The sequence below is a fragment of the Solea senegalensis genome, linkage group LG9 (genome assembly GCF_019176455.1).
Source record: "Solea senegalensis isolate Sse05_10M linkage group LG9, IFAPA_SoseM_1, whole genome shotgun sequence".
Lineage (NCBI taxonomy): Eukaryota > Metazoa > Chordata > Actinopteri > Pleuronectiformes > Soleidae > Solea > Solea senegalensis.
The window spans coordinates 8,107,020-8,121,205 of NC_058029.1; the positions used below are offsets into that span (position 1 = coordinate 8,107,020).

The window sequence follows — 14,186 nt, forward strand, 5'->3', positions numbered from 1 at the left end:
CTTTTTGGTGGTGTTGATTTAATCTTGTAGCTGTTACTCTCTGACTATTGTGTGATAGAAGTGACTTATAACGAGCTGCGCACCCTTTTCTTTCCACAGGGAGTTGACAACACAGAAGATGTGTACCGGGCCACGTACACTGCTTTCCGATGCTCCAGGGTCTCGGGAACTCTGGGAGCACATGAAAAGATGCAGGTGTGCACTGGTGTTTAGCTAGACCCGTTAAGATCATTCAGAGCAAGTCAGTTTATACATACAGTATGGGTTATTCTCAACACAATGTCATGATGCCTGTGATTTTAGCAGAGATGCAGATGAACATTACCACAATTTACTGAGCAAATGCTGTTGTAACTGTTACTCTATAAACAAAAACAAAAACGGATTGCTTCCTCCAAAGTTATTCCTTGCTTTTTCCAGGTGCCGATCATTTTTCTACCGAGGGACAGAGGGGACTATGCTCAGTTCTGGGACTTGGAATGCCACCCACTGTCTGAGCCTCATCAGAAAAGCAGAATCCGCTTTCAACTATGTGGCACTGTGAGGACTCTTTTTTTTTTAATTCGATCTATGGGGTTTATAAATGGTAGATACCTGTTGGGTTTGGACAAATGTTTAAAATGGTTGGATCTTCTGCTCAGCACTATTAATGTGACATGCTTAAGGACAATGCAGCTTGAGCTGTGCTCTACTGTTTGGCTTGGCCTTTGATTTTTCACAACTTGCTGCAGCAAATATTTTGGGCTTAAAACAAGTAAACAAGTTTCACTTGAAGAGTTTTAATCTTGTCCAAAATGTAATTACCATAAATGATCTTCTGTCTAGGAAACACTTTAATTGCGAGTTTATTTAAAAACAGTCATAGTGTCTTATCTAATCTCTTGTTTGCTCTCTTTTATCTGTGCTCTGTCAAATCCTTAATACCAAACATTAATTTTGCTTTTGCAGTGTTTGAAAATGCTCGTCCTCCAAGTCTACACAATTAAATTTTATCTACCAGTTTTTTTGCACAACAGACACTGATATGCAAAATCTAATTAACTTATTTCCCACTCAAACAGCTCACTGCTGATTTGTCCATTAGAAATGAAGATGGCGTATTTGGTTGAACCTAACTGTAGCTTAGTGTTATGTAAGTGACAGAATTAAGAAATGAGAAAAGTGGGTAATGTGGTAGGAGGAAGAGCCACCCCGCTGAGATGGGCCTGCAGGCTTCACCAATCTGCTGCTTTAAAGTGAAGTGTTATGACAGACTCGGTTAACTTAAGAGCAGACGCTGCAAATGGGATGTCAGATAGATGGCTCTACTGAAGTAGGTTCAGTGGCTCTAATGGTAGTGCCTTTTGTAGTTTCTGTATTTCTGCTGTGTTAAATCCTTCGAATACTAATCTATGTCTCCAGTTTGAGAAACATGTCAGTCTGATGTTGAACTGAATGCGTGATAATGGTCATATACATATAAGTAGCAGTTATGAAGGTAGGTAAGAGGGTATTTTTCAAATTATACTTAACTAAGTATGAGGTTTGAAGTAGTATAGAGATGGTAGTCATTTTTGTTTGAAGTTTTGTCTTATGTGTATTAAAGGGAATTAAGAGTGGACCGGTGGAAGGACCGCAGGAAGGAGACAACACGCTAGTGAAAACGGAGACCACGGTCAAGAGCAGGAAGAGATCTGATGCCTCAGCAGGCAAAACCAGGTAAGATGCACTGTACCCATGTAAAGTAAACATCACCAGGTATCGTGGAGTAGTTCGAATCTATTTTAGGACCAGGAGATATTGAAAAATGCTGACCTTTTTTCTTGTGTTCAGGAAGTTGAGATTTGAGTATGTCAGTGACCTGGGAATGCGTCATCTTCTGGTCGTGATTATTTTATGTATCCTGTTAAAACTTGTAATCCGCAGCCAGGAGGAGGCTGTGTGGAGAGGAGTGTACGCACCACAGGATCTGTACACCTTCCCTGCCACACGAGTGGGTGAGTCCAGCACCCTGAAGGTCAGCATCCGTAACAACTCCACCAACATGCATGAGGTAAGGCGTGTCTTATTCTCATCAACACATTAGTTTTTCCTCACCTAAAGTGGGCTCAGACTGTAGGAGTTTTTAAATCCATGCAGATTCAGAACAATAAGTGAGTAACGTTAAGCAAGAGAGAGCAAATGACGCGATGCCTGGGAAATGCAAATTCCAAGATCTCTATCTCACCAAAGATCTCAAGGACAATCACTTGTTCAGATGCAGAGCGTGCTGCAAATCAATAAAAGTGGACGCCGTGGGAGAAGTGGCTCTTACAAGTCGCCCTCCCATCTTAAGCTGTGTCAGCACATTCAGCCATTGACTTTGAGTAAATTGGTCCTGGAAAGTCCTTGAAAAGTTTGATCTCAACCAAGGTGTGGGAATCCTGGATTCATTACCTGACAAACTTTGTCAAGATCTCAAGAAGAAGGTGCAAACTGAGGCTACATCCGTGCGACTACATTTTTATTTAAAGCTAAAAATCTGCACCCTGACGCATGTTTCCGTTCCATATTAGAAATAATCTGCATACAGAATATCGCTTGACTATTCATGTGCATGTCTGTGTAAACAGGAAGTTGATTCTCAGCCCTGCAGTTGTTTTGCTTAGTTTCAAAAGGTTCGAGTGAGACTCAACCGTGTTGAAAAGTAAAAATAAGGATTTTGGTTATGAAAACGACGAGGCAAAACAGAAAGTAAGTTTTTGATAGTCCAGCCGATAAGAACCAATAAGGAAGCGAATGCAGTTAACTACATCATCCTCTTCAAAGGCAGCGCTGGAGTTTTTAAACTGAAACAGAGCCTGTAGCAGTTTAAACTTCTCCATTGCCAGGGCTCTAAAATACCAGGGTAATGTGGATGACAGATGTATTTAGAGCAGAATTCTTGCCTTTTTGTTAATTAAATCAAAGTAATGTGGATGTAACCTGAATCAGGATTAACCCAGCTTATTATTTCTGTAGTCTGAGCCCAGCTTCACTGTAGCAGAAACTGAATTTCTGTTCACTTATATGCAGTTTTGTCTTTTCCAAAGAAGAAGAGCTGTCAGAGACGGAGCAAAACTATTTAAATAAGTTGTTTTCTTCACGTCACTCACTTTCATAGTTGAGATTTTAACAATGCAGATACAAGCTCACATTATACAGTACCCACACTGTTGTTAATAGAAAGTGCATGATTGACTTTGTCTTGTATGAGAAATGTGTAACGACCACTAACAGCTGTTACTGTGCTGTGCATGGGTTTGATATGAGATGTCTGGCTTCTCTAATTGACTTGCAGCTGAAATTTGTAAACACTAAGGAGCCATTCTACATCAAGCATTCCAAATATTCCCTGAGGTGAGTCCAGTGCTTATTATTCTTCACAAACACTATCCATTCTGCACCTTTTAATGATGAAAGCCGGCTGAGCCACCGGGAATCACATGTTTCAGGAATGTTTAGTAATCTATGAAATGGACAGCGTAGCTCTTTTTTTATTTGTTTGTTTCTCACTTCTTTGTTGTCGATTAGAAACCAATGTTTTTTTATATAAAACTTGGTATCTTTGTTTTAATATTTAGCTGTTAGATGTAATACTATCTGTGAATTTACATTTCCCCCTCTGTGCCTGCTCACTGCGGGAGGCCGTGTGAGATTTTGGGACCTGGTGGATGATGTTACTACAGATTGAACGGTACACTTAAGGGCTCGAGGAGTACTGAGCTGTGTTGGCTGTGTTGCCCGTAGGGATGGGACGATATACAGTTTTATCACTTGTCGCGATTAAAAATCAGAATAATGACAAATCGGAAAACATTCAAATGTAACATATTTAAATATGCTATGCTCATGACCATGCCTTTCCTAGGCTTTTATTTTGAGCTGTGATAAGAGCCTGCATCTTTCCAGTCATTGTAGAACCTCATGATTTATCATGATCTTATTTGAGATTTTTTCACTTTCATTTTTGTTCATCAGACAGATTTTATCCTATATGCAAAAAAAGTATTTGTTTCTTACCATTTTTTTTTTTTTGTATAGCGTATGGAAATTATTAATCGGGATAATCAAGATATTCAATGTTCACCTCGTCCCATGCCTATTTGTCTGGCGACAGGTACTAACTGTGCTGTGTTTGGCTCATGACGATCATGTTCAGAGTGGTCAGAACATGATTTTCTCTATTTTTCTTTTTGAAAAAGCCAAAAATAATATACTGTACAATTCTATAGAAAGCACTCAGAAAGCGTACAACAGTTTAACAAATCAATTTCCGGCAGTGTCAATATACTCCCCTATCTGGCAAGGTTAACAAGCATAATTTAAAACAAATCCTGAATTGTGAAAATCCTGACTCACTTACATTATATCCCCAGTAAATGTCAGTAATTTAAAGTTATGCTTCTCACAATCAGATGCTGCCACAATCATAACCTCCTTGACATAATTAGTATTCTGTGGGGGAAATGCATATTGGAATTGATTTACTAAATCAACAAAAACATTTTTTTATGTTATGTTGATACCGTGAACCTGACCCTGGTGTACAGTTGGTGTGCTGTGTTTGTCCTGTGCTGTGTGTGGGTTTGTTGTAGCCTTGTGTTGACCCCAGCATGTTGAGCCTTGTGTCATCCACCCACCCACTGTTTATTTGTCATGATGCAACACTTTGTGTGCACATGGAGGAGTTTCCTTTTTCACTACAGTATCAATTCAGCTTATTTATTTTTTTTGCCCTAGCCTCATGTCATGATTCATGGCTGTGCAGTGCTTCTCAAATTATAGTTTGTGGCACACAAACGGGGGGTCAATGAAAAATTTCCAGACTCGTGAAGGATCCGAGTATAATATATGGTAAATTATTTTGTAATCTAAATCGTTCATAGATTACTTTTTAATTATTTATGTCAAAATGATTCCAGGAGAAATGCATCAGTGGCCCCCCAGAGTTTGCTTTTCAGACCTTGACATCTGATATAGTTCAGTCCTCAGTATCTGTGGTCATATTTATGTGCTCTTAACATTTCAAATTGCAATAAATGATTTTATTGTGTAATGCCTGTAAATATTCTTTCCCACCCATTAGATCACAGCACTATCTGAAGCTACCCGTCCAGTTCAAGCCCAGCACTCCAGGCAGACACGGCGGCTTGCTGCTCATCCAGTCAGAAACAAGTGGAAGTCTCGTTATCCAGCTGACTGGTGAGGCATTGCCTTGAACTCACCAGCTACCATCCTACACCACCCACTCCTACTGACTGGCAGAAGGAAAAGCTGCAAAACTGCAGAGGATCACATAAAAAAACTGGACTTGTCATCATATTTGGAAGTGTGGACTGAAGCTGATTAACTGGAAATGACTGAGGATCTGTAGGTAACATTTGCCTCTAGATAAGCCACAGGTGCCACGTGGAAAAGAAGAATCAGTCTGCACCAGTCTGGCATTTCAGAAGAGTTGGTGATTATTTTTTGCCACTTGACTCTGTTACTGGTATTTGCCTTATCCCTTCGATGTGTCACACAGGAGCTTTTGTTGTTGCCAGTAGCAGTACCAGTTGGGATATGCTGGGGATTACTAAATCAGTCACTCAGGAATGCCTTTGTCTCTTGTTTGCTAACACTATAGTGATTTTGTTTTCTGAAGAGTAATGTCCTGTGACCGTTTCACACAGTACATAACTGAGAAGGAGCTTGGGAATGTTTTTGGGGTCAAAACCGATTGAAGTCATTTCCATTAGTCACTAACAAAACCACTTAAGATGGAATATTCCGTTTTACTTTAACTGTGTCTGTTGACATTTCATAGGATTTTGTTAATCCTGTGTGCTTGTGTGGTTTCTTCATTCAGATCCCACCTGCACAGTGGCCTTTGTCAGCACCATGTGTTCACTTGTTCCACACAGACCAATGCACATGATTTAGTTATGATCTTGGAGGCTGGTTAATGATTATTATTACATGCTTAAAGAGTTTCCTCTGGTGGATTACTTACTTCAGCAGTTTGCCAGGCCTGCTTAGTATGGTTACCATGGTGAAACGCTGTTAATTACAGTTGAAGTCAGAGAAAATTAGCTCCCTGTTTCCTCTTTTGGCTGTGGGGCAAATGGCCAAAATTGCATGGGGGTTTGGGATTAACATCTGTAGTGGTTTTGTGTAGCTGGAGGGTTTAATTTCATGTGAGATGTTGTGTTAACCTTTTTTATATGACAACATTCTGGAAAGAGAGCACTAGCGTAGAGGATTGTTTTCATACACGTACAGCACATTTTAATATGAAGGCAGTGTATTGTTAATGGCTGCACTCTTCATGCCCGGACAGCTATACTAACATACTTTGATTTAAAATTTGCACATGTTTAAATAGCATAATATTGTAATATATTGTTTGTACACATTTTAAATAAAACTTGTAATAAATAGCTTTACTTGTAGAATAATGTTCTATGCAAGAAATGCATGTGTCCTTTCTTTTTTTCTTACCTAGATCTGATGAGAATGTAGTGAAGAAAAAAAAACAAATAACAATTTTCAATGCATAGTATACACTGTACATAAAATCATTTTTCTTATAAATAAAACATATGTATGTATGTATAGTAATACAGTGACATTAATGTAAAATAAATCTGGTAACATGAAGAACTGTTCTAGTATTTGGTACACAATAGTGACATGATGGTTATTTATATGTAAAATTTGCTACGTATTGGACACATTAAACTGGAAGATTTTGTACAGCAAAAATCAAAAAATTTAGTTCATGTGACCATTTGTCAGGAAGATACTGTTTCAATAAGACATTTGAAATGATTCATTAATAATTAGTAATATATATATATATTCATCTAATTAGCATTTCAAGATTCCTTGTAGTGAGTTTCTACTCTAGTTTGTTTCGGCATTTGAAGTAGTTTTATGAAAAACGAGTGAAGAGTCAGATGAAGAAAAAAAGGTTTTTATGCCCATTTATTGTGCCCTCTGGGTCTGAAAAACAAGTCGACGTGTGCTTTGAATGTGAAACAAGTGAAGATGTTTTCGTGAAAAAGAATAGCAACCTATTTATTATCATGGCCAGCCTGTGGCCAAGTGGAAGAGTTGCCAGTTAAAATCCTGGGACAGGTGAAGGCTGAGGTGCCCCTGAGCAATGTATCAAACACCCCAAGCGCATATGTGTGCTGCCCACTGCATCTGGTTTGTATGCTGATAAAATCATTTTGATTAACAACAAAATTGATATGAAATCATTAGCTTTTGGAACTATGAACTTGAATATTGTTATTTCCATGTGTATAGACTAAACTTTAATATGTGACCTGGCATAAAAATACCTGAACTATCCCAATTTATGTTAGCACTCCAATTGCTTTATGTTATGTCTTTCTTTTACATTTCTGTCTAATCAATACAATAACCCATTGTTCAGAATTTTCCCTGCACCTTGTATCTCTTGTTTTGAAGCTAACAGGGAGCTAATGAAGCTAACATCCTAACTAACGGCTGTCACGCTGAACTTTCTCCTCGCTGTCCTGACTTCGACCTGGCTACAGTGCCGTCTGTGACCTGCAGGTGTCGCCAGAGGCTCAGCGGTGGCCCGGCTGTCAGACAGCAACAGCAGCGTGTGTAGCGTACAGTGGAGCAGCTGGGCTCTGTTTTGCTTCCCACTCTGGAAACCGCTGTAGTGCAGTTGGACTTCACGTCTGGCGACACAACATCACAGACTTTTAACAAGCGACTGCGTTTACAGGTAAAACCCCTGCGCCATTCTGTCAGTCAATTATGTGCACTGGTTTATTTAAATGTTTAAATGCATAATGGTTTATAGTCATGGGCGTGTGGAGGAATGTTCTGGTTAAATGCTAGCTGCTGTGGCTATAGATGCCGGCCCGGCTGTCCGGTGTGAGGGTCTGACTTTGGGTCAGACGGTGGAAGTTGCCGTTTAGAGTTGGAGCCGCTTTCCAAGCTGCGCCAGACAGGCAGCTAAGCTAACGCGGCTAAGTTAGCCGCAGGCGGGCTAGCCCGCCTGGCTCCCATCAATCATCCGCCGGGGGCCACAGCGCCGGGTCCGCTCTGTCTGTGTCCCTGCTGCCGCTGACTGACCGTGACCTCCGTGTGAGATGGACCGTTTATCACTCCCAGCAGAGCCAGATGGATGTTGATCTCTGCGGCCGCTGTGTCGTTAGCTGTCCTGCCCCGTTTGATTTGATGAAGAGGCTAAGTGGAAAGCCAGATTAGAAACTGAACACCCTCAACCAGCGCCTGTGGCAGCACAACTTTTTATGCAAATGAGACACGCGCTGCGTGTGATGAAGTGGTGACACTGTGTTTCCACATCTGTGTTTGAGTGTGTGTTTGTACTGGAGTGTGTTCTCTCTTTAGGACCTTTTTCTGGCATAGATACTGGCCTTGTCGGGACCAGTAGTCCTCATGGGGCAGAACCTAATTTCTGAGGAACTGCTTAAGTTTGTGGTTAAGATTTGAATAGTGGGTTAAAGGTTAAAGTTGGGTTTATGCTTTAACTGCTTATGATTATGGTTATGGTTAAGGATGTCCAAATGGTTGAAAGTCAATGTACTTATGAAGAATAACAGTTGCACAAAACTGTGTGTTTATGTGTTTATATTCTTCTATTTCCACCCATGAACATTCCATCACCCTGCTGGATAAGAAGATGGAGCTCACTGACAGGAGCATATTCTATCACTCCATCATCTTCTTGAGGTTAAAAAAAAAACAAAACTTCATTCATTCATTCATTCATTCATTCATTCATTCATTCATTCATTCAGATGATGCACTGTTTTAAACATGACCTTGACACTTGATATAAAGTTATGTTGCTGTGTAATTTGTTTCCTTATGAACACTAATTAGGGCTTGAGTGATTTGGGTAACATGTCCATCTGCATTTTTTCTGACAGATATTGCAGTTCCAATTTGATAATATTATGTGTGTGTGTGTGTGTGTGTGTGTATATATATATATATATATATATACACACATATATACATACATATATATACATATATATATATATCTGATGCTACTTTGATCTCATGAATGACTCAGTTTTTAGACTCTGTACATTGGTACTATCCATATATGTTTTTTCCGTGACGCCATCCTAGCTTGTGTCCAAGACAAACCACACACATACACACCAAAATAATAAAGTGAATAATTAACTGCAAATATGTATATGCAAAACAAAGGTTTTTGTTCCTATTCTCACAGTGTATGTGGATAAAAACTGTCCTGTGCTTCCTTAAAATCAAAACCAATGTAACTCTTGAGTTATTGTTTTGAAATCACAATTATTTCAAGTTATTACCCACTGACTTGAACTTGAAACAAATGGAATTTATTGCACATACAAAAAAGTGGCTTTACTCAAGCTGCCAGATAATTCCACTGAATAGCTGTGTTCTATTTTTGCCGAATGATGAGCGGGACAGGAAGTCAGACACTGTTACAACATTATAAGTGTTATTTGAGTAAAAGCCTGTGTTTTGTAATAATTGATTTGTTTAAATTATTTTGTTTTTGTAATCATTCGGGGCCATAATCGTAATTGAAAGTTTCAATTAATTGCACAGCCCATAGTACAGATGCTGAGAACAGGAACGCGATCAGGTATGACTGCTAACTGACCTTATGAGACACATAAGTTCAGAGGTCACAGAGATTTTGATAATAAATAGCTTAATACATTTAAATGTGGACAAAAATGGTGGTTTAATTGGGATGATACTGAGTTTTGATTATCCAATAGAGTGTGTGATTGGGATTTTCTAAATAACCTTACAACCTCTGCCCCCCATGTGGTCTCTGGCCCCCCTGGTTTGGAACCATGGCACTATGTGACTCTCAGTTGTATTCCTGACCAAGTTTACGTTAATTTGATTCTTTAATACTGTTCTCAGTGTGAGCTGCTTGAAGGGCAGAGCTAATTCATGGTGGACAGAATTTAAAGTACTTTGCGAAGGGTGTGTTTTGCTCTGCTACCCCACCTCTGCCTTGTCCTGAAGTTTTCAGTCCTGGTTCTTCTGAGAAGGGCGAGTCATCCTCACAGATCTGCTGCAGTGGTTTTCCACATCACTTATTTTCTGTTTATTTGTCTACATGCTGTGTCTGTCTGTCTGTCTCTCACAGTCCTGACAATATTTTCCAGAACACTGTCTCTGAGTTGTGTAGTAGTGTTGTTTGTTGTTGCGTGTTTTGTTGAGCCTTCTGCCCGTGTGCAAGTAAAGCTTTGCTGTGGTGGGTTCAGTGAAAGGACACCTGTGTGTCATGATGAAGATTTATGTATATGTTCAATAAGGAGACATGCCAGAGGCTCCTATTATTTAGGATTCACAGTATAATCGCATAACACTGATGTTTGTGCTCGTCTTTACATTGACTTTTTTCCGTACATTATTTCTGGAGGCATTAACAGAGACGGGACGGTCTGCTCACTACAATTTACATTCTACATTGTGACCGATATCGCATATAAAGTGCACTCTGCCTGGTAATCCATCACAGTGGATTCAGAGCTTTAATTTATAATAATGGAGCAGAGAATGAATCTAATTATTTCTAACCTGATTATTTCATCATGCTGAGTCAAGTGCGTTCATCCACTATAAACATGCACCTACACAGTCCTCTTGTTTCTTGTCTTGAGGAGTGGAGTCAGAAGGGCATGACACACATACTGTATTATGTAAACGGGATGTTGACAGTTTGTCGTTAATAGTGGTGACATCATTATCAGTCATCTGGACTGGTGCCTGGAGACTATAAATATCATTGGCTGGGTATTTTTAAAGTAGTCATGCAATTTACTATTGCTTTCCTTATTGTTTCATCTGTTGATTCAGTGATAAGTTGTCTGGGCCCTTAAATGTCAGAAAATCTTAAAAACATGTTTCCCAGACGTCAAAATGGCCACTTCCTCAAATCTGTAGTTTTGTCCCAGAGCCAACAAAATAATAATTTTACTGTAACAGAGGTGCTAAGAAACCAGAACATGTTCACATTCAAGACGTTGAAATCAGATAATTTTGTTTTTACTTATAAATAAAATAAACACTCAAATCCAGCAATTAGCTGTCAAAATAATTGTTGTCGTACTGTTGTCTCTTGCATAAGAACACAAAAAAGATTGAAACTGCATAGTCCATTAAAATACAAGCAGATAAAAAGCATCAAGTCATGAAATCTTAACTAAGTGGGATGGCTGAGGAGAACGTCTGCGAGCAGACTGGTTGCATTATTGGCTAATGTGTTCTGCTTCCCACAGCTCACTGTACAACTGCTTCTCCGAGCCAGACGTCTGTGTCCATCTGTCTGTTTGTCTCTTTGTTCGCGTGCGTGTGTGAGAGAGACTGGCTGTGTGGCTGTAGCGGACGGTCAGTGGGTGTGTGTGTGTGTGTGTGTGTGTGTGTATACACTGCAAGCACATTCATGTTTGTGTGGTTTCACCCTTTGCCAATTAGCGGCTTCTCACCTCCCAAGGCGAGAGGCTGAGTTTGTGTTAGACAGAAGAGGAAGACTTGATGGGGCTTGTCCGCTGCTGACAGCTCAGCCTTAACTTGAACCCTCACACTCCCTATCTCTCTGTCTTCTCTCTTTCTCTCTCTCTCTCTCACACACACACACGCACACACACACACGCCTGACGGGAGCTCTAGGCCGTTGTTGATAATGCAGCCTTGTTTCCGAGCTCATGTGACGCGCCAAAATTTGACAGTATTGTGTTGGTGAAGCAAAGGCGCGAGACGGGCGAAGACGAGTGCCAGTCTGCACCAGAGTACGTGTGCCTTTGTCCTGATTGTGCTCATGGGTGTGTGTGTGTGTGTGTGTTTGTTACCTCTTTAGGACCTTTGTTGACATAAACACTGACCTTGTCAGGACCAGTAGTGGAGACCAAAACCTGGTTCTTATGAGGCAGAAAAGTCTGATTTTCGAATATGGTGAAGTTAAAGTTAGGGTTAGGAAAAAAACTGGATAAGGCTTTCCAAATGAATTGATTTCAATTCAGTGTCCCAAGAAGATTAGCTGCACAAACCTGTGTGTGTACAAATACACTGTCTGTCACTGTGTGCCTGCAGACATTGCTCTGTGTGGAAGCATAATGGACTGAGGAGGTGCAGCAGGTGTCTGGTGCAGAAGAAACGGTGCCTCTCATTCAATTTGTTCAACTTGTTCTCTGGGAAACTGTTGTTTTTTTGAGTTTCTGATGCCGCTGCTAAACTAGTGGAGAGAGGTTTCTTATAATGATGCTGTTTCAGCTCAGTTTTGTGAGTCTAATCTTTTACAACAACCTTAAAACCTTCTAGAGAAACAGCTTGATGGTACGTTTTTTCTTCTTGACATACTGAGGTGATCCCTGCACTTGCAAATTCCAAGTAGTGTTGATCCTGTCAAACATCTGGAGGTTTTTTTATCAGTAGAATCTACAAATGAAACTTTTATCATATTCCTATCTGTTGTAGCAATCCTCTCAGGAATGTCGCTGGTCGACACAAGATTCAAACCACTGCTGCACTGATACAGAGATACAGAGGGATACAGAGTCGTGTGGAAATGATGAGCTCTGTGTGAACTGTGTTCGGCAATGACTTGAATTTATTGCAGCTTCTTATGAGCAAAATGCAAAAGCGAGTGCCAGCATGTCAGACCAAAACAAACGTGATTGCAATTACATACACACGCACAGAACAATATGATGAACAGATGTAACTCTGTGTACACGGGAAATAAAAGTGGAGGTTTGCCTTTAGCTCGTTCTTTCTCTGTCTACTGCTGTGTTCAAGCCGAAGTCATGCATTCATTATTACAACCTGAGATGTTGTGTCAGAACAACTTTCAGAAAAATTCAAGTTAACAGGTTGTCAGTTTGACAGGGGAGTCTTGTCTAGTGAACAACCCTTGTTGAACACAGTGTATTTCTATACAGGGTCCAGCGGATCTGACATGTGCTCAGAGGAAACTTGCAGACTCTGAGAGTGATATCACTGCAGCAGAGGACGGTCTATATTGGGTTTTGTGTCTAATATTTGTTTCCTGACATCGTCATTTGGCCTCCTATAAAAAGAAATCTACCTTTTGTTTGTAAAAACATTACAAACAAAGGGAGCATTCAGCATCTTAATTCAAATTTCTCTGTTTTTTACAATTTCCTCTGAACTGAGTCATTTTGCACAGTTGTGGCTGAATGCATTCAGAAATGTTTTGCTCATCAAATGCAAGATCAAAGTGCTGCATGAACCTGTCTGATAAAGGCGGCGGTTTTATTTTTAATCCCAGTTGGCGCAACATGATAAGTCGATCAAAGAACTTACATATTTGCCAATATATTTTTGTCTGTGCTACCCTGCAGAAATAACAGCACCAAGGTGCAGATTCTGGTTGAAATTTAATCTCAGCCATTCACTGAACAGAACACAGCCAAGATTTCTGCTCAGTTTTGCAGGGGTGCAGCATGTTTGAAGCAGCACAGCCTCTTTATCTCCATTGGCAATTTCATGGATTGTGCATATTGTTTGCTATATTTGAGCAAAGTTATAAAAATGACTGTTTTTCTTCATAGGAAATGCTGCAGAGAAATATTGGAAATGTCACCAGTCACACCTGAATTGACTCACTAGTTAGTTACTGCCTTTTTCCCCCATACCTACCGTTTTGATAAATGCACATTCTGATTATGTACAGCATGCCGTACCAGTGTTTTACTCCTTCAGCTGCATTTATGTTGAAGAAAAGAAAAATATCATGATACATGCTGTTACCTCCATGCTTTAAATTATACTGTGAAATCAATTAATCGCTGTAACGCTCTGCTTTGCCCGGGAGCGCCTGTGGCTCAGGTGGAAGAGCGGGTCATTTGCCATTACTAATCAGAAGGTCAGTAGTTTGATCCCTGGCTCCTTCAGTCTACATATCAAAATGTCCGCAGGCAAATGATACTGAACCCCCAAATTGCCCCCGATGATCTACCGCTGCTGTGTAAGTGTGTGTGTGTTAATGTCAGTGGTTAATTAAGCCAGAAAAGAGCCACATAAACACAGTTAATTTAACCTTTACCCCAGTTACTCACATACTGAATGTGCTGGGCTTTATTCCTCCATACACTCTTCTGAATCTTTTCTCCCTTGTCATACATGACATCTCTCATCTGTCACTGAGCTTCATACAGTAT

The 14,186-nt window shown here is 40.1% G+C and overlaps 2 protein-coding genes across 4 annotated transcripts in view; both read left to right on the forward strand.

Annotated features, from left to right (window-relative positions):
• The window catches only part of cep192 (centrosomal protein 192), a 28,482-nt gene extending 22,029 nt beyond the window's left edge, over positions 1–6,453 (forward strand). The window contains exons 47-53 of one of the 2 annotated variants that reach the window (XM_044034179.1): positions 100–195; positions 421–540; positions 1,586–1,698; positions 1,906–2,032; positions 3,299–3,357; positions 3,642–3,694; positions 5,087–5,150. In XM_044034179.1, the coding sequence (XP_043890114.1) occupies positions 100–195; positions 421–540; positions 1,586–1,698; positions 1,906–2,032; positions 3,299–3,357; positions 3,642–3,675 (549 nt within the window). In that variant the 3' untranslated portion in view covers positions 3,676–3,694; positions 5,087–5,150. Of the gene's footprint in view, positions 1–99; positions 196–420; positions 541–1,585; positions 1,699–1,905; positions 2,033–3,298; positions 3,358–3,641; positions 3,695–5,086 lie in introns of both variants that reach the window. The other variant, XM_044034178.1, reaches the window with a different exon arrangement.
• A 1,126-nt stretch (positions 6,454–7,579) lies between these two features.
• The window catches only part of LOC122774411 (low-density lipoprotein receptor class A domain-containing protein 4-like), a 183,753-nt gene continuing 177,146 nt past the window's right edge, over positions 7,580–14,186 (forward strand). Inside the window, exon 1 of one of the 2 annotated variants that reach the window (XM_044033653.1) lies at positions 7,580–7,744. The gene's annotated coding sequence lies outside the window, so the exon portion shown is untranslated. The remainder of the gene's footprint in view (positions 7,745–14,186) is intronic. The other variant, XM_044033652.1, reaches the window with a different exon arrangement.